We start from the raw sequence: 22,149 nt of genomic DNA on the forward strand, positions 1-22,149 counted from the left end.
ACCAAAAATCAAGCAGTTTAATTTCTGTTAAGAGTTGTACTGTGTGTCATTGTACAGAAATGCATATAATTCTACTTAGTACTCTGACACAAGTATGAGGGACCTGATTGACAGAACCAGCCATTTAGTGCTTTATCTCAGATCTGCTGAGGAGAATATCCCTCCTCACTAGTTTCCCTCTTGTTGTGGACTTCTCAGTTTGGCTATTAATCAAGTCATATCAGTGAAATGTCTCAAAAGTTTGCTGAAGCTAAATACAATTCATCCATCACATTGCTGAAAGGTTTCTCATGTAAGCGATGCAGACATTTTTCTTCTCTCTCCGTTGTGAACAGGGAATATGATCTATATGCAAAGTCAGGTTCTTCCCACACTTGATTAGTTTGAGGTTTTCCAGAAAGAGACAGGGCGAAGACAGAGGGTAGAGAAACAGTAAAAGGTACAAGTGCATTAGTGTTGGAAGAAGGTAGAAAGACAGAGAAATGTGGAGGGTGAGGGGGACATAGAAAGAAAGACAGATGATGGCACATGAGAGAGATTGGGTTATTTGCAGATAGCATCACCATGTGATAGATTCTGGAGACTAAATTGGGCTCGTGGGCTGAAAGGGAATCAGTCTAAGTCATGAGTGGCAGGCAAGAATGCTTATCAATGAAAAGTGTGAGGTAACTTTTTGTGTCTTGAATAGTCTCCTGATAAAGCAGCTAATTTAGGTAGGTTTCTCTAATAACACACTGTGTGCTAATCAATTCCTTTACTTCCATTCAAAAAGCACAGTTTCATTATTTGTCAAGTCTGTAGATGAGCTGATGTAGAAATTAGTCTGACTATTATGCTGGACTTTAAAAATTTTACAGCAGCCTCCCTACACACAGAGGATCTAGTAGTGGTTAAGTGATATGGATTTTTCAGTTGCCAGTGTGGATCTTCAGAGAACAGTGGGTCTGATGGCCGTTATGTTCAGTTTTTCAATTTTGTTATATTGCAGCCTGATACTACAATCATTCAAATTCTTTTTTTCTAATTAATCTACTCCTGTCAAGGTGTAGAAACTTTTCAACAACGATCAAGAGAAATTAGAGGCACCTGAGCTAAATTTCAAGAGTTGTTGCAAAGGGTCTGAATTGTATATTTCATTTTTTTAAAAAGAAATTTACAGACATTATTAAAATTCTGTTTTCGCTTTCCAATTATGGGGTATAGAGTATAGATTATTAAGGGGAATAAACGAATTAGCAACTGTAGTATCAGGCTGCAACATAACAAAATAGAAAATTTTGAAAAGTTCTGAAAAGTTTCCAAATGCACTGTATGCTCATCTTAAATGAACATTTGATTCTTACTGCATAATTATGAAAAAAATACTTTTGTATATTTTAAAATCATCAAACACACACTGACACAACTGAAGTTGATTCATTTTATTCAAACCTTACGTCATGAAGGTTACAATAATCAGTTTTCGTTGAAACTGTTTCATACACGCTAATTCAATTGTGTAATCATTCTGGAAGCTGTTGGCTATGTGGTATTATACCCACTAGCATTTATGTTTATTGCTTTATTAATTACCACATCTATATCAGTGAAGCTAGGCTAAAACAGCATCTTCCACAATAATCTTACAGCAGTTGAATTAACTCTTGTAAAACTGTTTCAAATAAAAGTGAACAATATCACCTTTATGAAGTAAGGCTTTATTGTAGGACTTGAATTAAACTGGCTTAGTTTTAGCTGTAGATGTCCCTAATAAACTGACAACTCAAGGAAAACTCAGCAGTTACAACATAGACTCAGTATCTTACATACTTGCAAACATACCTTACATTACACTAATCATAGTCCTTACATTAGTTACTGAGTAAAGATTAATGCTGTATATTTATGATAAAGAGGATCAGAGTTGAGGACATTTTCCAACCCCAGTAGGAAAGTCACACTAGAAATGTGTGCTTATTTAAAAGTCAGACTGTTCTTTTAGTAGTATATTTCAAAGCTAAGACTGCCAGGTAGTTATTATAATTTTTTCTTTGTGTCTGTTGAACTGGTGCACTTGTCCCCATGTTCACCTTGCTCTCCTTCCCTCTGTCTCTTACTGTTGGTGCTCACTGTCCTACTAAACTGGCTTTAAAAGCCCTGACCAGACGGCTCCAGAAAATGAATGGCTTCGCATGTGAATGTCTGTTTGTACAGTGACACCCAGTGATACTGACACCCCATCAAGAAAAGATTTCATAGTGCTTCACCTTGTTCACTCCACTCTTTCTCTAGATCACTTCTTTACTATTCAGTCTTGCCTTTGCTCTCTGTGGTTTGCATGAGCCTCTATTTAGTTCTCAAACAGGGTTATTTTAAAGTGCTGCCTGGCATGACATAGTGAAGTGAAGTTAAAACGTGAAATCTTTCTTTCCAAGGCTATTTTGAGTGATTTTGAGTGAATAAGGGTTGTGCAGATTCGCTGGAAATATCAAAAGGCAACATTAGTTGTGTGCAATAAGTTATGCTCCAACTCTGTGTCTCACATTCTAGGAAAATGGCTAGTTTTAATATATTTTTTTTTCTAAAGATGAAAACAACTTAAATTCTATTTCTCTAAAGTATCTATGATTTGGGCGTGGTCAATATCTAGTGTGGGCCCTTGTTGTTGACGTGAGCTCAGCAACGTCGATGGGTAAAAAGCAGTGTAAATGGGATTGGGGTCCTATTGATGAGTCTAGAGCTGTTGTACATGAAGATCTATCTGTAATATTTGTGGGGAGGATCTGGTGAATTATTTTTCGTAATAGCTAGAATTTTATTTGTAAAGAAAGTCATGAAGTCATTGCTGCTCAGAATTAAGGGAAACTAAACTTAAGGGAACTATTGCTTTTATTTATCCTGGCTACAGTAACCGGGGGTTTTTCTTATATATAATGTGTTCTGGCATTACAAAGAGCTTTTTTTATACATTATTAAATTGTTTTTTAAACAGGATTCTATTAAATCAGTGGAATGCCACTTCCTTTCTAACTTGTGTGATCCCTGCTTTAAGCTGTGCTTGTGTGAATTGTACCGTGGAGGTCGTCTACTCTGATTTATTGGTTTCTTTTCTAGAGGGGCAACAGTATCTAGTGTACGCAGTAAGGCTGCAGAATCATCAACTAGGTTATCACCTTGTACAGAAATAAAGTAAAGGTGGCTACTCACCATTGTATTGACAAATAAAATAAATAAAATGGGAGGATTACGGCAGGAGGGGCATACGGCGTAAAAATGCATTCCAAATCAACATGCGGAACTCGTCCTGGTGTGGCGACCCCTGAAGGGCCAAGCCGAAAGCTGTTGCTGTCCTACGAAGAGCTAAGATACTGTGCAGGAGTTTGAGTTTGAAGGAGGGAATGAGACCACCCCAAAAGGTTTGTGAGTGGGAAATTTAAGAGGAGAGCGAATCGAATATTATACAGTTTTATTTGTTTCACTTTGGTAAAGAAAGGGTTTTTGGATCCTTAATCATAGACCGTCCACAGTATACAAATTAGAGTTTGGATTGCTTTATGCTGTTACACAAATACAAAGTATGGATACATGATAAAGATGATTCATAATGTATGTTTTTCCTGCGGGACTTCACTTTATGTCACAGACATATTAATCACCTCAGGGAGAGAGAGTGACAGCATGATAGTTTCATGAATTAATAAAGCTCTTGCTATTCAACAAAGGCTTCTGGTTAATCCAAATAAGGTCATAACTCAGTTACATTTGTTTTCACACGTACACCCCCCCACAAACACCCCCTCACACAACCATCCAGTGCTCTATTGCAGCATTATTCATTGAGGAGATGGCACTGTGTTAATACTTATTATTCAGAAACAGTGGGGAGGTGTTGAGCTCAGCAGTCTGCCCCTTTTTTAATAAACAGCACACTGCTGAGCAAAATCATATCATAGCAAGTGTGTTTGTGTGTCTATCAGGGCATCTGTTTGCATGAAACACGCACTGCACTTAAAACTGAGAACAAAATAATTTGTTTTTACTATTTGAAGTCAAACAATTAAGTTTCTTAATTGGATTTATGTCTTGTACTAGTGAATTAAAAACACATTTTTAATTTTATATAGTGAACAGTGTGAAGTGTAAGTGTAGACTTTCTTGTTCCACTGAGAAAGAACAGCAAAAACAAAATTCTGGAAACACTTTTGTTCAAACAGAAGCACTAAGCTGCATATTGCAAGGAAAAAGAATAATGGATACTCTGACAAAGGTTTAGCCATTGCCCTCAGCCATTGGATGTCAGGTATCACAATGTTTACCCAACATAGTGATCAAGATATTATTTAACTGGCAGAAAGATAACTATTCGTGTACAGGATGATGTTTATACACACGCAAGAAATGTATGTGTGGTGCTCATTCACAAATGCTGACTGCTCATATGTAAGTATATTAACACAGGTATGAAAGAGGACTGCTAATTTTGGAACTTTTTAGAAGACAAATTATCCATCCATCCATATTGCATCCATTCATATGCCTCTATCTCTCACCATCTATCCTGTTCAGGGTCAAGAGGAGCTATCCTAGCTGTAATCAGGCAGGAGTCAGGGTACAGTCTATCTTGGGGCCAGCGCAGATGGATAACTATTCACACTCACATTCGCACCTACGGACAATTTAGAATCAATTAATCTACTCTAATTAATCTAACATGCATGTCCTAAACTGTGGGAGAAATATGGAGTACCCAGAGGAAACCCACGCAGGTGTATTCCAATCAGCGACCGTCTAGCTGTAAGGTCTGCTGCCCAGAACAAATGATGTTAAAAACAAATTTTTATTTAAATAACGGTATTTTATAGTGTATAGATTCCAGAAAATTATTTCCCAAACACGTTACCTAGTGATGCCAGGCTTCTATTTAATGCTGGCTAATTAAAATACGAGTTTATGTAGTTTGTTTATGTTCACTTACTCTCCAGAACTGGGAGTGTTACTTGTGAAATGTAACATTGACCAAAAGGATCAGATTTGCTGACCTTTACATGCTTACTCAGTGGATGTTTACACCTAATTGCTAGAGAAACTAAATGTGTATAGTAAAGAGAAACTGAGGAAGTAGCTTTGGATGACTATACCAGTGCATACTCTAAATGTCATCTCGCTGTGTTATTGGATCTGGAAGTGTAATGATTCTAACATGATGTTTATCACATAGCAGCTGCCAGTGCTGGTAAAAAAAATCTTATCGTGTTAAGAACTGCATGAGGGCTAAAGCAGATCCCAGCTGTCTTTGGGTGAACAGCAGGGTTAGACCCTAAACAGTTCGCCAGTTTGTCAGAGGGTCGACTCAGAGACAAACTGGGACAGACAACCAGTGACACCAGTTAAACATGTATGTCTGTGGACTGCTGGAGGTAACCTGGGAGTACCCACGACCCATGCAGCATGAGAAGAACGTGAACTCTACACATGGTCTATTATGTCCACCTTTACTCAGAAATTGGGAATTTTGGTGCATCATCTAACCTTATTATCTAGCTACATGTTACTACATATCCACTCAGGACGTAGCAAACACTATAAGTAATTTTGAACTTGTTTTTAACTTTTGACAGGCAGTGGCAGCAGCCTGTTCAATAATACCTCTTAACAACACAGCAAGTTACATTTTCCTTACGCAATAGGTGTGTAAAGTTTAACTGTTGTGGACGGGAAAATTCATACAAGAGTCAGAGATACAGCTGAAAACCACAGATTCTAACTAAATTCTGTAAACAATGTAATTTATATGGCTGTCAGAAACCAATTGTTTGCAAATTCCTTATTACTGCATTTTGCTCACTGTGTGTCAGTCAATCACAAACCAAACCTCTAGTGACCGAGTTTCTCTAAAGTAACATGCCGGGATGGCATGTAGGAGCCAGGGACTGAACCAACAACTGTGGAATTGATGGACAACAGTCGCCCACTGTTTGCTCAGCCCGTTCCTATACTGTCTCTTCACTCATGACTGCAGACCTGTGCATGGCTCCAACTCCATCATCAAGTTTGTAGACGACACTAGTAATTGGAGATCACGATGAGGGGAAGGAGGCACAACACCTGGGTGTGTGGTACGCAGACAATAACTTGCTCCTTAACTCCATCAAGCATAAGTAGCTCATTGTGGCCTTCAGACGGGAGAATGGAGGCCCGCTTGACCCCATCCACATCAACAGGACGGCTGTTGAATATGTCACAAGTTCCGGGGGACCCAGATTTCAGAGGACCTGTCCCTGAAGGCTTCCTTCTTGAGGACACGTAAGAAGAACCACCTGTCTTCAGCCATTCTGGTGAACTTCTAGCACTTTGCAGTAGAGAACATCCGCACCTGCAGTATTATAGTCTTTGTTACAGCAGCTGCTGCTTGTGGCTGAGAGGGTGAGGACACAGTTAGTCTATACTCCTATATATAAACAGCAGGTGATGTTGCATTGTACCTATGTACTTGGTTTGGTTTGGTGCTGCTGGTTTTCAGAGAGAGAAATTGCACTGCATTGTTTTGACCGCTCCTTACACATATAAGAAGGCTGTATGTGCGCTGCGCTGTCTCTACTATCTGAAAAAGAGACAGTTTAAACAAGTTGATACAGGCAAGCAGCCTTTAAACCACCTGTCTGAAGAAAGAAATTAACAGCTATGTGACATAACATGGGTCTTATCACAGTCAGGGGAAACAGTCAGATTATCGTGCTTCCCCCATGTGGCCCAAATGTAACTGTTTAGGTAGTTGCATAGCTGGTACCTTCATAATGCTTGATATTGATTTTGTGTAAGATATAGGTGATGTTATTATGTTTATATGTAAACAGGTTAAATAAAAACAAATTTTGCGTTGGCATTCTACACATTATACTGATACATATAATGTGCTAGCTGTGCTTGTTAACGATACTGCAAATTAAGAGTGAAGAGGTTTGAAAGAAGCAGAATATAATAGTGACTGTATAAAAATAAACTCATGATCCAAATGACTTCACAAAACCCTTTTGGTTAAAGGTGCCATGGTCAGCAAACAAACACATTTAAGTTTGTAATTTATGGAGATACGTTAAAACCACAGTTTATTAAGATCGAAGCTTACTAGTAATTCAGGATTCACAACTCTTTAGGAAGTCTGCCTTCCCACAAGCCAAACAGAATGTTCTGATGCGCTTTTTAGTTCTACAGTAAGAAAAAGAATTTGAATTCTTCAGAACACACTTGTGTTGCCACAAGCAGTCAGATAAGTCATTATTACGCCACCATTCCTCTAAGCATGTCTTTGTAATTATAGTTGGTTTCTGACATTGTTGGCAGACCTGTTTTCTGGCTGTTAAACACAAAGTTAGTGATGACTTATGTACAATTCCCTTGTCATCACCTGCATTTACATTTTTCATTGCTAAATTGAATAATTAATTCTAAACGCTGTGCATTTTATAGAGACAGTTTGTTTTCTGTTTACAGTGTGGTATTGCATCGTTTCTCTACTAAATGAGCAAGCATTTCAAATTTGGAGAAAAAAAATCTAAATCACAGCTACAGTTTCCAAACAACAGACATCTGAGCTGAGTGTGAATGGAAAAAAGCTCTGACTACTGTATGAAACATGATTGCTGCAAGCTACACAGTGAATTTATTGTGAAGGAACACTGGTCCTCCTAACATTAGGGTTTGATGTTGCTTTCTCATATGTATCACCGGTGAAGCTGGACTCCTGCTGTCTCACCCACAAGCAGGGGGTCTCTTAACAAAAACTGCAGCATTTAGTTAGCTCAAAGAGGATTTGACAAGCTTATCCCTCCTGCTCTGCAACATCTGCTTAGTACTGACCTATGTCCCGATACACTGGCAGCAACCTATGACTTGACATCTGTTTAAAGGTGACCCTGACCCCTGTGTAGTACCTTGGTGTAAAGTCATACTTTTTTCTCGACATAGTTCATTACCTCTGGCCAACCCTGAAGGACTAGTGTGTGAATTGAGAAGCATGTGGAATCAGAGCTCAGTAAAAACATCTGGTTTGCTGTGACCTTTTTGCCCCGGCTACTGATAGTTACAACTTTTTCAACCCTTTTTCATTTCTACAGTGGGTGGTGTCTGCCTGCCAGGTCTCACTACAATGTTGAAATATTGTTATAATAGAACAAAATTTGGAAACTGTGCCATGACTTTAAAATGATCTGCTGCTGTTACAGCTTGTTTATTCTTCTTTGAAGTAGCTCAGAATTAAAAATCATTTGAGGTGTAGCTCCATGTAATTCTTAATGCCTCACAATTTATAATTAATGTTTTGCTCTAAGATATTCTTTAGCTTCATCTCTTTAAATTGCTGGTGATCAGAATTTAAAGAAAGAAAATCAATAAAACTGAGAACCAATGTACAATTAATGCTAAATATGTAATGATGTCAAGGTAGGCAAAATCCAATTTTTAGGTACTATATAGTTGAATTGTACAAGAGGCATGGTTTAGATGAGCCTTTCCACCTGAGTGAGTGAGTGATCGATATCACTTTATTCAACAGGACGTGGTCTAAAATCATTTTTTAAATATAAAATGTTGGGGGAACGGCTTACTGTAAAACTGTCCATCTGAATGACCATCTGATGACGGGTTCTGCCAAAAAGGAAAGGGCTTATTTTATTTTAGTTCTGGTTTTTATTTGTGGGTTAGGGTGTGTTTATCTCCAAAGTGTGTAATCTGATCTAACAAAGCATGATAACTGCAGCTTTTTTTTAATGAGGCACCACCATTCAGACCACCCAAACATCCAAGTCCTAACTGCCACAAGCTCTATTTAACACTGTGCTTTCTTATAATTTGGAGCTCTGCCCTAAACTACACAGTCTGGAATGGACAAACCTGCGGCCTTTTATATCCTCCATTAGTTGTGCAGCCGATATAAATTAGCGGCATCACTGAAACCTTAGCTTTACAGCCAAATGCCGACTGGTACTGTGCAGTCCTTCATAAAAGTCACATTCCAGCATGATATGGCCTCGTACTACACATGTCTCAAAAAAAATGAGCTTTATAAGCTTTTTCAAAGACAGACAGTGATATTTGGCTCTGTGCAGTGAAGAGCACAGATGTTCTTACTTTCATATCCAGACTGTAACCTTTTAATGCAGATGTTCTCCTGCACAAAATGAGGAACAAGAAATTTCAACGTTACACAGTTCCGGTGCACCAAAAACTGTGCAGAGAACCAGATGATAAAATAACAAAATGGTTGTTTTTAGAGACAGTAAAATTAATTTCCATGCTTTAAACATTGCTTGGATATTGTTTAGGAAATGTCCTGATACTACATCACAGAGACCGAGTACAAGTACCGTTTCGGTTATAAGATGAGTTGCTTGGCAGTCAAATTCTCATCAATTTGTTTAGTACAACTCAAAATTTCTTTTGCCACAACAAACAACCAGTGTTGATTAAATAGAGCAACTTTCGCTGAAAAGGAAAAATTTTAGATTTAGGGTGAGATCCTGGACAGAGAAGCATGGACTGCATGGATTGTGGAGTCATCAGAAGAATATGAAGGTAAAATAACTTTAAAAGGTAACATTCCATTAATCTTTCTGGTAACTGAGTTCCCTGAACACGCCACATAATCAAGCTGGCAGTCTCAGATTTACACACCCTAAACACTATTTTGGAAAAGAAATGGTTGAGGTGAAGGCAACCAACATTTCAGTCTGAATGGACAGAGCCATAATAAAAAAAAAGGTGTGGTTATAAAGTTATTTGGCTTGATGTAGATATAGTCCATATGTTGTTGTGCTGTCCCCAAATGTAGCAATGAAATGCGATACCGTTATGGATCTTTGACAAATGTTAGAAATGAACCTAAACTACATTGTCCAACAAGTCTAGCCATTGGAGGCACAGTGACCTGTAGCAGCACACCTGCCCACAGAGATGAGACACTTTACCTTTGTACCCTATCGTTGGGTTTTACTTTATTTTGTTTCTGTGTCACATAAAAGACGTCTGTATTCAGCACATCTCTATCACATGTGGCTGTACAATATTTAACTGGAGGTCACCTGCCTGATCACCTCTGGTCTTTGGCCTGATCTTCAAAAAAGTCAAAGAGTTCCTGCTTAAGGATCTCTGTGTTCATGGGCTCATGTGGGGAAAATTCCTTCAAAGTAAAGCTGGTAGACATCAAAGCTTTCTTCTACACAAATTCTCTCTGATGGCATCTTGAAGCACAGCAAACAGGTCATAGTTTGTGTGTGTCTATGCGTGTGAGTGCGTGTGCATCTGTAGTGTGCAAGTGTTTGTAGCTACACATGGTCAGCACAATTACTGAACATCAAAGCCTACTAACATCTCTGCTTGGTCAATTCTTTCAAAGTGAATCATCCTGCAAGGTAAAAAGAGATCTGGCTGCATGGATACTGTGGAGAAGGAAGAAGAGATGGAGGGGTGAAGGGGGGTGGGGGTGGGGATGAAGATGAGCTAAGAGGCTTGTGTTGAAGGCAGGTGATAAAATGAAGGAAAGTGGCTGAGGAGAAGATTAGGCTTGATAGAGGGATGGAAAGCGGTGGCTGTGAGTGAAGGACTGAAAGGTGACCAGAGATGTGGGCAAGTGAATCCACATCATAAAGAAGAAGAATAGATTTGCATATGGAATGGCTCATACCTTCGAGACAGCTCCAGCTCTCACAGCTGGCAGACTGACAGCTTTGGGCAGGTGTGAAGCTCGGCACTGTGGCTCTTTCAGAAAGTGACACTTAACGAGAGGTGTGTGTGTGTCTGTCCGTGTGCAGCGGAAACCATTCATCTTAAACAGCCCTTTGTGCAGCAGCCTTCAAAAATTGAGATATACTCATCAGTTCTCTTTTTCCTTCAGCGTATCAGTCCAAGTCCTTCTTGCAATAGCCATCACCTTCTCTACAATTTTCTCTTCTTTCTTAAAGTTAAAGAAGGGGCAGACAAGGGCTTTATCGACAGCACGTTTAACAATTATGCTATGGCATTACATGAAAAGTTGACATGCTGTGTATCAGTACTGATGACTGACTTCAAGACCAATTTCATTATCTTTGGATCCCAACTTTGCTTCAAAATGTCCTCCTTCATCATATTTAACTTGTAACTTTTTTGCTTGGCTAATAAGTGGGATATTCGTTATTCCAGTCTTGCGCTGACAAACCTAAATGAATGCATCCATCAGAATTCCTGTGTTATTCCCCTGTCATTTCACTGGTCGTGACAAAGCAGCAAAATTTAAACAGGCAGCAAGTAAATAACTTATGGGCAATATATTTGTCTTCTCTCTACATTGGAATATAGCATCCCTGTATCCTCTGACGTTTCTGTAAGGTGGTAACATTTTACCACATTAGCAAATCCTTGTAAAAGTTGAATTTAAGATCCTTTGTTATGCATTTAAAAGCTTAATCCACCTTAACTCTTTTCCTGGTAGACTGCATTTGAAGGTAGCTGCTTTTGGGTTTCTCAATGAGTTCTAATTTTTTGAATGTTACATTTTCACGTGCTTCGTTAAAATTGGTTTGCATTTACAATTATTGGGTGTTACTATAATAATCAGCAGTCACTTTAATATTGGATTTAGGGTTTAATTAACTATGAAGAACCACAATGACGTGTTGAATATAGGTGTACAAAAATACAACGATGTGGCTGTTTTGCTTGGTGACCAATTTTACATGCAGTTTTTTTATTGCATGGCTTTTAATCTATTGTTGCCTGTGGTCCCACCTGTCTATTCCATCTGTCTGTGTATTCTTCTGTACAAGCTAAAAAAAAAAAAAATGGAATACTGTGAAGAAAACATTTTGGAAAGTTGGAAACCAATTCCCCCAGGGAATGTTAACACTGGTAATTCTTGGCTGCAAAATCTACTAGTCAAGTAAGGATAACGGAAAAAAATATGGAAAGCAGCATATTGGGTGAAAAGCTGTTTCTGTCTGATCTTCCTCAGCCTCCTTATCCTAGCTCACAAAACTGCTCCTGATGGATTGAGTGGTAATTGAGTTTTTCACTGACCCCTCACTTTTCATCAGCAGAAGAATCACACCTCAGCTGCAGGAAAGCAAACCTCTCCAGCCTGTATTTATTTCAGACAGGTGGGCTGATTGCAGCTGCTTTCTTCAGCCTAACATGATGTCTTATTGCCATTACTTAATTCCCCACTCAGTCATCATCTTCTGACTGGCTGAGAAGGGTGAATACCCTTCCCCCCTGTCTCTCAAACTCTGCTGCATCCACAGCTTCCCTAGTCTCTCCTTTTTCATATACTCATGTGTTTCCTCTATTACTACATTTTTGTGCCGCTGCAGTGGTGACAGCCATAGCCAGAGGCATTATGTCTTCAGGGCATCTGTCTGTCTCAATTTTGTGGCACAAATGTTCACCTGGGCTCAAGGATGAACTGATTAGATTTTGGGGGGCCATTATTGTGATCACAGTATCACAAAATGCCTTGATGACTTTTTTTTAGGCACAAACATTAAGCACAAAGCAAGATGAACTTTTTAGTCATTGGAGTTTAAAGATCAAAATTACAGCGACCTAACATCTTTTCTATCAACCCATCCCATTGTTATTAATACGTATCACATTGGTGCCTCATAAATATTCCTTCAAATTTGGCATAAACGTCCAACAGGACAACAGATCTAGGTTACAGTGACCTTCCCATACTTGCAAATATGATATTCAAGGAATAACTTGAGGGATTTTTCTATAATTTGCTGCAAACTTCCACTTTTACTCAAAGACTAATTACATCTTGTAGTTTAGAGGTCAGAGTTCAAGGTCACTGTGGCTCCATGTCAAGACTTGAGATTTTCTTCAAGTTTAAAAAAAGCATCCACTTGGACTCAAGGATAACCTCTTCGGATTTAAGTGGCCAAAGATCAATGTCAATGTGACAACATGTCTGTCCTTTTTGTCCCCCCATACTTGTGACAGTAATGCATTGAAAGCATCCACTTGTTTCAAGGATAAACTTATACAGCTAAAAGGTTAAGGTCACATCATATCTTCATAGCATTTCTTCGAATCTGCACAAACATCCACAAGAACTGAAAGATGAACTGATTAGATTTTGGTGACCAAAGATCAAACTCAGAACACAAATTGATCTCACTCTTGTCAGTTCCATATCACAGAAATGCCTGTAGTGAACTGATTAAAATATTAGTCTAGCCAGACGTGTATTTAAAGTCGACTTGATTGGTTGGGGGTGTTGTACCACAGGAAGGCGGTAACTCTTGAAAAGATATAGTGAATGATTTCCATTTGACAATCACCAAAGAGAACTGTATACAGAGCAAATCTAATCACTTGGAACTAGAGGCTTTTACAGATGTATATACATCTCATTATTGCACTAGATGTTTTTCTTAGGGATTTACTGTGAATCGTTTTTCACCGTGAAGCTGTGAGAAAAACATACATTTCCAAGAAGCTGAATTTATCATAGCACTATATTACTGTGGAATATATTTTCCCACACGTTTTCTTTGGAGCTGGTTTGAATAGATCATTCTGGAAATTGAAGAGGTTTCATTCATAAGGTGACTCTGGACATAAACTATTATTTCCACCTCAGTGTTTTTTAAGTGTGTGTTTTGGGTTTTTTTTGTGGTTTTCCTCATCTCTTTGAGTTACTTTTTAAAATGGCCCAAAAACAGCAAATTGAATGGCATCAAAACATCACCAGTACACAGATACAGTAGGGGAGCTAAATACATGAATTATTCATGTTAAAAATAAATGTATGAACATGTGTTTGCCTGTGTTTTTGTGTGTGTGCATGGATCCTTGTGAATTCAGATGTTTTCAAAGCTGCGGTGCTTTTTTTTATTTAGTATTACCACTGCTTGTCTGTCTCGGTTAAAAAAAAATCTCGATGTGAAAGGGGTCCAAATGAGAAATTCTGAATGAAAAATAAAATTACGCAGATCTTTTGGCAACTATTTATTCAACAATTGTATTTCATACACGGGAATGAACTAAATTAAATAAAATAAACCCCACAGACAATGGGAGAAAAACACCTTCATTATGGTGCTATATATATTGACTTAAGCCCTCTCAGTACAGCTTGATATGAAACCCCTTATTTCACCATAGTACATCAGAAGCTGAACTAACGTATCTACCTCTAATCCTGATCTTTACTGACCTTTGCTGGGGATAAAATTTGTAGCCTAAGAGTGCATCACAACCCCTTCCAGCTAAAGACTGATATACTGTACATAAAAATGTGTGAGCTACAAGAAAAACAAAAAGAATTTAGCTGTTTACATACATAAGCTAAAATTAGATAACATTGTGTATAAACACACTTTCTATCATTATTGAAACATGATTATTTGCAGCATTTTTTTCTAAATCGTAGTATTTCAAGTCAGTTATCATATCAAAGAAATGCTTCCTAAATCTAATATCTGAATGACAGCAAGATGACAGAATTACTGAAGAATCACTGAACAATTTATTAACATTGTGATAATCTTAAACTCAACAAATACATGGTGTAAGCATACAGGGACTAACAGAGTAAGAAGTGCTCACAAGTCCCAATTTTATGACTGAAAATAAACACACACACACAAAAAAAAACCTAAGGAAATGAAAAATATTCCTGAGATGCAAAAGAAAAGCAACAGATATAAAAAAGAAAAATAAACATTACTACAGGTGATTCTGTCACTTGTTGCTGTCATCACTGTGACAGTATGGAGATTGGAGTGATTGAAAGTAGTGTCAATATTGCAGAGGAACAAAGATGTGCATTGAAGCTAAAGTGTACAGCAAAGACGTATGAAGGGTCAGAGGAGGAGAGTTGGGACTGGACCAGTTCATGCTATCATCACTGCTGTAGTTAACAAAACTATTAAAAGAATGACTTTAAACAAAATGTAAATCAGTACAGTAAAAAAAAAAAAAAATACAATTTTAGATACATTATTCCTCAAAGTAGCCGTTAATTTTGTATCCACCCCTTTATAATAAGGGTTTCAGAGTTGATATTTTTATTTGGTACGGGCCTCTAATTTCCTGATATTGATAGTGCAAACTCTGGGCCATGTCCAGTATGTGTGTATGCCCGACTTACAATACTATGTGACCAGAGGTGATTCAGCAGTGCAGTGTGGTGTAGGCTGTAGCAGGATGGACGCGCCTCAATCATATCAGCTTGTATCATTCCTCTTTAAAAGAAGCACATAGCAGGAGAAGGGAAAGGAGCGAACGGGAGGTGCAGAGTTGCAAGGCACAAGTTAGGCTTCCCAAAAACGGTGCGTAGCCAAGGATGTTGCCTTTTTAGTTGAATTTACATTTAGGGTACAGTCATATCGTATTCTAATAACCTATATTTATCAGTGTACTTAGGTGACAGAAGTACCAGATATATTTCATTTTGTTTTCATTCACTGTCTTTTGCCTGAAACATACATACAGTGCATCCAGAAAGTATTCACAGAATTAATTAAATTCATTATTTTCCCATAATGACTACGTGAAAGAAGTTGGTTTGAAATCTTTGCAAATTTATTAAAAATAAAAAAACCAAAAAAATCACGTTTGTAAATATTCACTGGCTTTGCCGTAACGCTCCCAATTAAGCTCTGGTGCATCCTGTTTCCACTGATCCTTGAGATGTTTCTACAACTTGACTGGAGTCCACCTGTGGGACATTCTGACAAATGGACATGATTTGGAAAAGCATACATCTGTTTATATAAGGTCTCAGTTAAAAGTGCACGTCAGAGCACAAACCGAGCCATGAAGACCAAGGAATTGTCTGTAGACCTCAGAGACAGGATTGTATCGAGGCACAGATCTAGAGAAGGGTACAAAAAGATTTCTGCAGCATTGAAGGTCCCAATGAGCACAGTGGCCTCCATCATCTGTAAATGGAAGAAGTCAGAAACCATGAGAAACAAGATTCTCTGGTCTGCTGAAGCAAAGGCTGAACTCTTTGGCTTGAATGGCGAGCGTCATGTTTGGAGGAAACGGCATCGCTCACCACCTGGCCAACACCATCCCTACAGTAAAGCATGTTGGTGGCAGCATCATGATGTGGGGATGTTTTTCAGCGGCAGGAACTGGGAGAAAGATTAACCCAGCAATGTACAGAGACGTTCTTGACGAAACCCTGTTCCAGGACACTCTGGACATCAGAATAAGTCGAGGGTTCATCATCTTCATCAGTACAATGACCTTAACCACAGAGCCAAGATAATAATGTGGCTACGGGACAACTGTGTGAAAGTCCTTGAATGGCCCAGCCAGAGCCAGAGCACTGATGCTCCTTATCCCACGTGGTGAAGCTTGAGAGGTACTGCAAAGAAGAAAGGGAGAAACTGCCCAAAAATAGGTGCCAAGCTTGTAGCATCCTACTCAAAAAGACTTGAGGCTGTAATTGGTGCTAAAGGTGGGTCCATTTTTTTTTGTTTTTTAATTTTCATGTTGTCCTTATGGGGTATTGTTTGTAGTTTTTTAAGAAAAATAATGAATCGAATCCATTTATGAAAATGTGCTGTGAATACTGTCTGCATGCACTGTACATAACTCTTTTGCATGATGAATACAGAATGATCCTACAACCTACCTGCAACCTACAAAAAACAATTCAGATACAAATGATGATTACTGACTGCTTCAGTCCCATTAAAAGATTTCTGTGTTAGATTATTAAAACCGTTACTGTAAGAGAGGCAACGCTAGACATATATAGTTTTTTGTGATTTTTTTCTTTTTTCTTTACAGGTTTGGTTGTGTCCTCGCCAAAACGAAACAATTCACACAATTGTATGCAATTCTATTCCAAAATGACTACCAGAATGCACTGCTCAATCTTCATAAACGCATAACCTTAGCTGCAGGACTCCCTGCCACTATGACTATGGTAGTGGTATGACTGTCTTTCTGCCAGGATGAAATTAGAGGCTCATGATACTGTTGATATTGACATATGTTGGAAAGCAAGGAGGCAACAGGTTTAAAGCTTAGTTTTAACAACAATAAAAGATGACTAATAACTGACTCCAAAATATAACAGCTACAGTTGATTTTGTCATAGGATAATAGTACATGATGGTGTGTGCCAGGCTGTTAAGAGTAACAAATTAAAAAATAATTCAGGTTTTGTCTAACTATTATAAAAAGCTTTTGCAGCAAATTACCTCATTACTATCATGTCAGAACAAATATTTACATGGACGTTTTAGGAAAAACAAAATTCACCACTTACTACATCTATCAAATTAGAGTGCATAATTCAGTAAATGGCACCTGTCTGATTTGTAATGCAAACACTAATTTATGATGGCAGACTTGGTTATTTTTTGGTGTTCATTTAATATAAAACAGCCTGTTTCTCTGACTTCAGAATCAACAAATCTGTTTGACTATTCTCTTACATCTGTGGGTACAAAGGCCCAGAGTGACAAAAAAAATGTGATTGACACCATCACTGATTTAAGACACAATGAATGAAAGTTAATAGAAAAAAATGTAAAGAATATTTTACATTAATGTGAACAATGTAGCTATAAACACATGTGATGCAGAGTATTTTCAAAGACCAGAGCCAGTCTAGAACACCTGCTGAAGGTTTGTGGTGGACAAGTTCTACCTGGGAATGGTAGAACTGCAAAATATGGGAACTGTAGCGAAGTTTCTGCAGTAATAAAATATATATTTAAAATGTAATGTAAACCTAAATCTTACATGAAGCAAAATCTGAGTTAAGCGATCTAATGATTTCAAACTTGTAATTCACTCCAGCAGTGCTTGAGTTACAACACATCGAGAAAAATACCTTACTCTCTGACCTTCTTTGCATAATATTGTAAATTGGCCAACGAATTGAAGGCAGCTGGGACCACTATTTTATTGCCCTTGGTAATAATTTGTTCCCCATCTGCAGATTAGTGCTTTGCCTTTAGGTCTTTCATTCCAGAAGCCCCAGTTTTATCACTGTTTTACAGATGACTAAATCAGCCAAATTCCTGCAAACTGATGAAAGATGAACACTGGGGACATACGACAAGAAATAAACGTTGTTTACTAGGATATGTTACGTTTGTCTTAGTGTGTGTGAACCTTTCATTGCCTCTAACATTACAGTAATGTGTCTTTTAGTACATATCATACACATCAATTCCAATTTGCATTTTAAGAATTTAGTGAAGAAAGAGGCACATTTTCTTGTACTTCTATGAAACAAAGACGGGGGGCATCGCTTTTCCTACTGTTTTGCCATTTTTTTCCTTCATGTGAATTAGATTTTATACACCAAGTCCTTCAGATTTGTAGCACTTAAATGTACACCACAAACACAAAAAGCCACGGGTTTTCAAAATTAAGCTACAAATATACTTTCATTGTGTTTCTCTCTTAAATAGGTTCAAATAAATTAAACATTAAAAAGAACTAAACAAAAACATGCTGTGTATTACCACAGTTTAGTTCTCACATGTTATATACACGCCTTTTGCCAAAATTATATTTCTTTCTTGAAATGATTTCTGATGGGGATTGTGCAATGAAAAATGAAATCGTAAGTAGATAAGATGGAAAATATACAAATTTGAAGGAATACGAGAATCCAGAATTTAACAGCAATTTTCACAACCACATTTTAGCAGACTTAATATACAGCAGGGAGCTTAGACCCCTTTCAACCAAAAATATTAGAAACATTTATTTTTATATAAAAACATGATTCAGCTTATATTTGTAAAAAGATGCACTGTTTTTTTTTTTTTCTCCAGAATTGATTCAAAAACAGCCTGTCATCTTTCCATTACTCACTGGAATCGGAGAACAATTCCCATGGCGATGTAGTTGTTGGAAAGAAAATCAGAAATGTTTGTGCTTCTGTGTTTGTCTTCAGTTTTTAGTTTTTTGGAAAGGGGGCCCCTGCAGCTCTATGACCCAGCATGCGCGCGCACATACACACAAACACACACGCACACACAAACAGCATCATATCATTTTGTATTATTTTGGCTGAAAGACCCCATGAAATGGAAAGCAAAATGCTGCTCATGAAGAGCAGCCGACAAAATGAGTTTTTATGCAGTTTGAGAGGTGGGTGACGTGTTGGCAATAGCCACAGTTTTACTACATTGTTCAAAATTGGCTGGACAGAACTAAAGAGGTGGCAAAACAAATTGAAAAATGTGGCTGTACTTAAAGTGGTGTTGTGATATTTGTATTACTCAATATTGACATTATAGGTTTCTTATCTATGAGCCAGTAGATGAATTAAAATTTGTATATAGTACCACTGTGGAAAGTGGAAAGCTGCCTGGACCTCAAACTTACAAGAGGTATCAATTAAAATAACTAAAAAGATAAAGGAAAATTATTCTGTACGTGTTGTAATTGTATTCTTTTTTCCCCGCAATAACCCTAATGGTTTATTTTTCATTTCACAGGGTCCTTAAACCTTCGAATTATTGAAATGTGGCATAAATACAAACAAAAATCTTTAATGTTAAAAGCTAAATTCATTTCAGTACAATTTATACAGCTTTCTATACACCTGAACCTTTTATGTGAGTACTCCACTACTATAACCTGACGAGGACACTGAAGGTGTTAGTGTTCTGCTAAACTGCAGCCTGGATAGTGCAGGAATATACAGACAGGTGAAAGCAGATTCAGCAAATGGTTTTATATATGTATGTGATTGAGTTCATCTGATGCGATGCTTTATCTAGTGTCTTTCAAATATTTTTGGTGTGTATTCACTGCTCTAAACATTAGCACACTACCCTTTTTTACCCCTACCCTAATAATGGAAATTATATTATACACTTATCTGACAACCTTGTTACAGTGTTACACAAAACCTTCTTCTTATCTTACAGGGGTCAACTGTCTAATTACAAGTCTATTTAGAGGAGATGGGATTGGGGAGGTGGATCAGCTAAAAGTACCATATTCAGTGTGATAGGCATGTTTAAGGCGTAAACAGCACAGATCTTCATTTAAATAAAATATATGCAATGCATAATCAAAAGCTGTGAACTAATCAATGAAATTATGGACCAGTTAACCATCTACAAAGCATTTACATTGCTACTGACAGACAATACATGAAGGCATTGACAGAAGTTCAATGGCGTCTGTAGTTTTAGGCACCGTGTTGACGTGAGATATGATATGTGTTTGTGGACGTGTGTGAACAAAGGGGACATAGTGCGTGTTTAGGTGTCTTTTTCAAAGGAAACGGGAGAGAAGATAAACAAGGAGTCATGTAAGAAGCAGTCATGGTAGATATACAGATTTCCAGGATGTCAGAGGAGATGTAAAATATGAGAAAGGGGACCACTTCAGCAGCAATGGCAAGCTGCCTGGGAAAACTGGCTGCCAAAAAGGAACTAAGATAAAGGACAAGATGTGTGTGAAAGAAGTGGGTTTAACAAAAGGCAATAATAGGAACACACTTGGGTAACTTCTCTGTCTGCGCACAGCCTGCGGGTTCCTCATTGTCATGATGGGGACAGGGGTCAGAGGTGGAGAAGAAAAAGGGGACACAGAGAAAAAGAGATACAGAGACTGAAAGAGGGAAAGGGGAAGGAGCCTCACAGCTCCCTCTGCAGTCTAAATGAAGTATTCTTTCTTTTCTTCTGCATGTGCATGGTTGCCCTCTGCGTTGATGATGGCTGTGTCGGCATCGGGGGCATCATCGGCTCCTTTGGCCTCGTTTGTCAAGTACGTTCCTAAGGAAATGAAAAACAAACCTATATCAAAGAAAACCAATACAGAGCAGCCCTGCGTACAGTTTGCTGCCTGAGGCAAAAAGTACATCTGAAGGCGACATCAGAAATGCTACAGTGTGACTGTGGCGCAGTCACAATCCCACACTTGTTGGTTTGATCCCCGGCTCCTCCGGTCACACGTTTAAGTGTTCTTGAGCAAGTCACTGAACCTCCAACTTAGCTGCTGCTGGTGAATGTTAGCCAGCTGGATAGCAGTGTATGAGTGTGAATGGGTGGGTAACAAGCAGTGTACCAATAGGTAGAAAAGTGCTAAATAAGTGCAGACCATTTACATTATTCATTTATGGAATGATGAGAAGCTGGCATAATACAAGATCTGTAAATGCAACAGATAATAAGTGTAACAGGAAAGGTGAGAAGTTGCACGTTCAAACAAAGTGATGCAGTTTTACTCAGTCTAACTCAATTTTCTAGTATCGTGTTGTTCACATTGTCTCTTGTTTCCCTCTCTTCTCCCACTAAATGTACTATTCAGACATGTCACAGGCAGAATTGCTATTTTCAGAATAAGTGGGGCTACCCAGTAATACCATCCAGTTTACAGTTTGCATGAAAGATTAGGAAGCATGTTGATTTGGCTTTTTGAGCCTTAAATGTCTGAAAAATGATGTCCAATAGTAGGACAAACTTCACTAGTTCCCTGACACCCAAGAGACTCATGTCGGGTCCATTGTGGTTTTACCTTTATGCCTGGCCAGGTATCTTCCCAGAACAATGATTAAACACAAGGTGACAAAGACCACTACGGCTACCACTCCTCCGATCAAGGCATGGTCAGTGCTGTGCTGCCCCAGAGCATTGGGATCTGAGGAAAGACAGAGAGAGCAGATGAAAGCATCAGTTGGTGAGATGAGGGAGTGTGGGCAGAGAAAGAGCAAGAAGCAGAAAACAAAACATAGCAAGGAGCAAAGAAGATTATTTCCAGCTTGTACCTCCTCTAATGATTGTTCTAAGCTGTTGTCATTCTTTTCTCCTTTCACATTATGCAGTCAGAGCAGAGCTGCCTGGCTCTCTGAGAATAATAACATAGAGAGAGGGAAAGAGAGACGGACTTCACGTTGTCACAAAGAGCAGCTACAGGCTGACACACCTTCACCCTACAAAATGAAGGAAAAAGAGGATGAAAGAGGGAACGGGGGTGGGGGGTGGGGGGGGGGGGGGGGGGGGGGGAGTGAATTATTCAGGACCACCCCCACAGTGCCGCAGGAGTCCCCAACATGCAAACCAGGGCAGTGGTGGAAGAGTAGTACACAGTAAATAAATCATCACACAGAAAATAAAAAGGGAAGATGAATCTTTTTCGGTTTCTTGGTGAGGACGGATTGTTTTTAGGAAAATGTATTAGGTGTTACAGAGT

The 22,149-nt window shown here is 38.5% G+C and overlaps 1 protein-coding gene across 4 annotated transcripts in view; it reads right to left on the reverse strand.

Moving 5' to 3' along the window:
* Nucleotides 1-14,462: 14,462 nt before the first annotated feature.
* The window catches only part of cadm2a (cell adhesion molecule 2a), a 196,998-nt gene continuing 189,311 nt past the window's right edge, over nt 14,463-22,149 (reverse strand). For all 4 annotated transcript variants that reach the window (XM_067494436.1, XM_067494437.1, XM_067494438.1 and 1 more), the window contains 2 exons: nt 21,475-21,597; nt 14,463-20,732 (listed from right to left, as the gene is read on the reverse strand). In XM_067494436.1, the coding sequence (XP_067350537.1) occupies nt 20,614-20,732; nt 21,475-21,597 (242 nt within the window). In that variant the 3' untranslated portion in view covers nt 14,463-20,613. The remainder of the gene's footprint in view (nt 20,733-21,474; nt 21,598-22,149) is intronic.

Source organism: Channa argus, chromosome 24 (assembly GCF_033026475.1).
Source record: "Channa argus isolate prfri chromosome 24, Channa argus male v1.0, whole genome shotgun sequence".
NCBI lineage: Eukaryota > Metazoa > Chordata > Actinopteri > Anabantiformes > Channidae > Channa > Channa argus.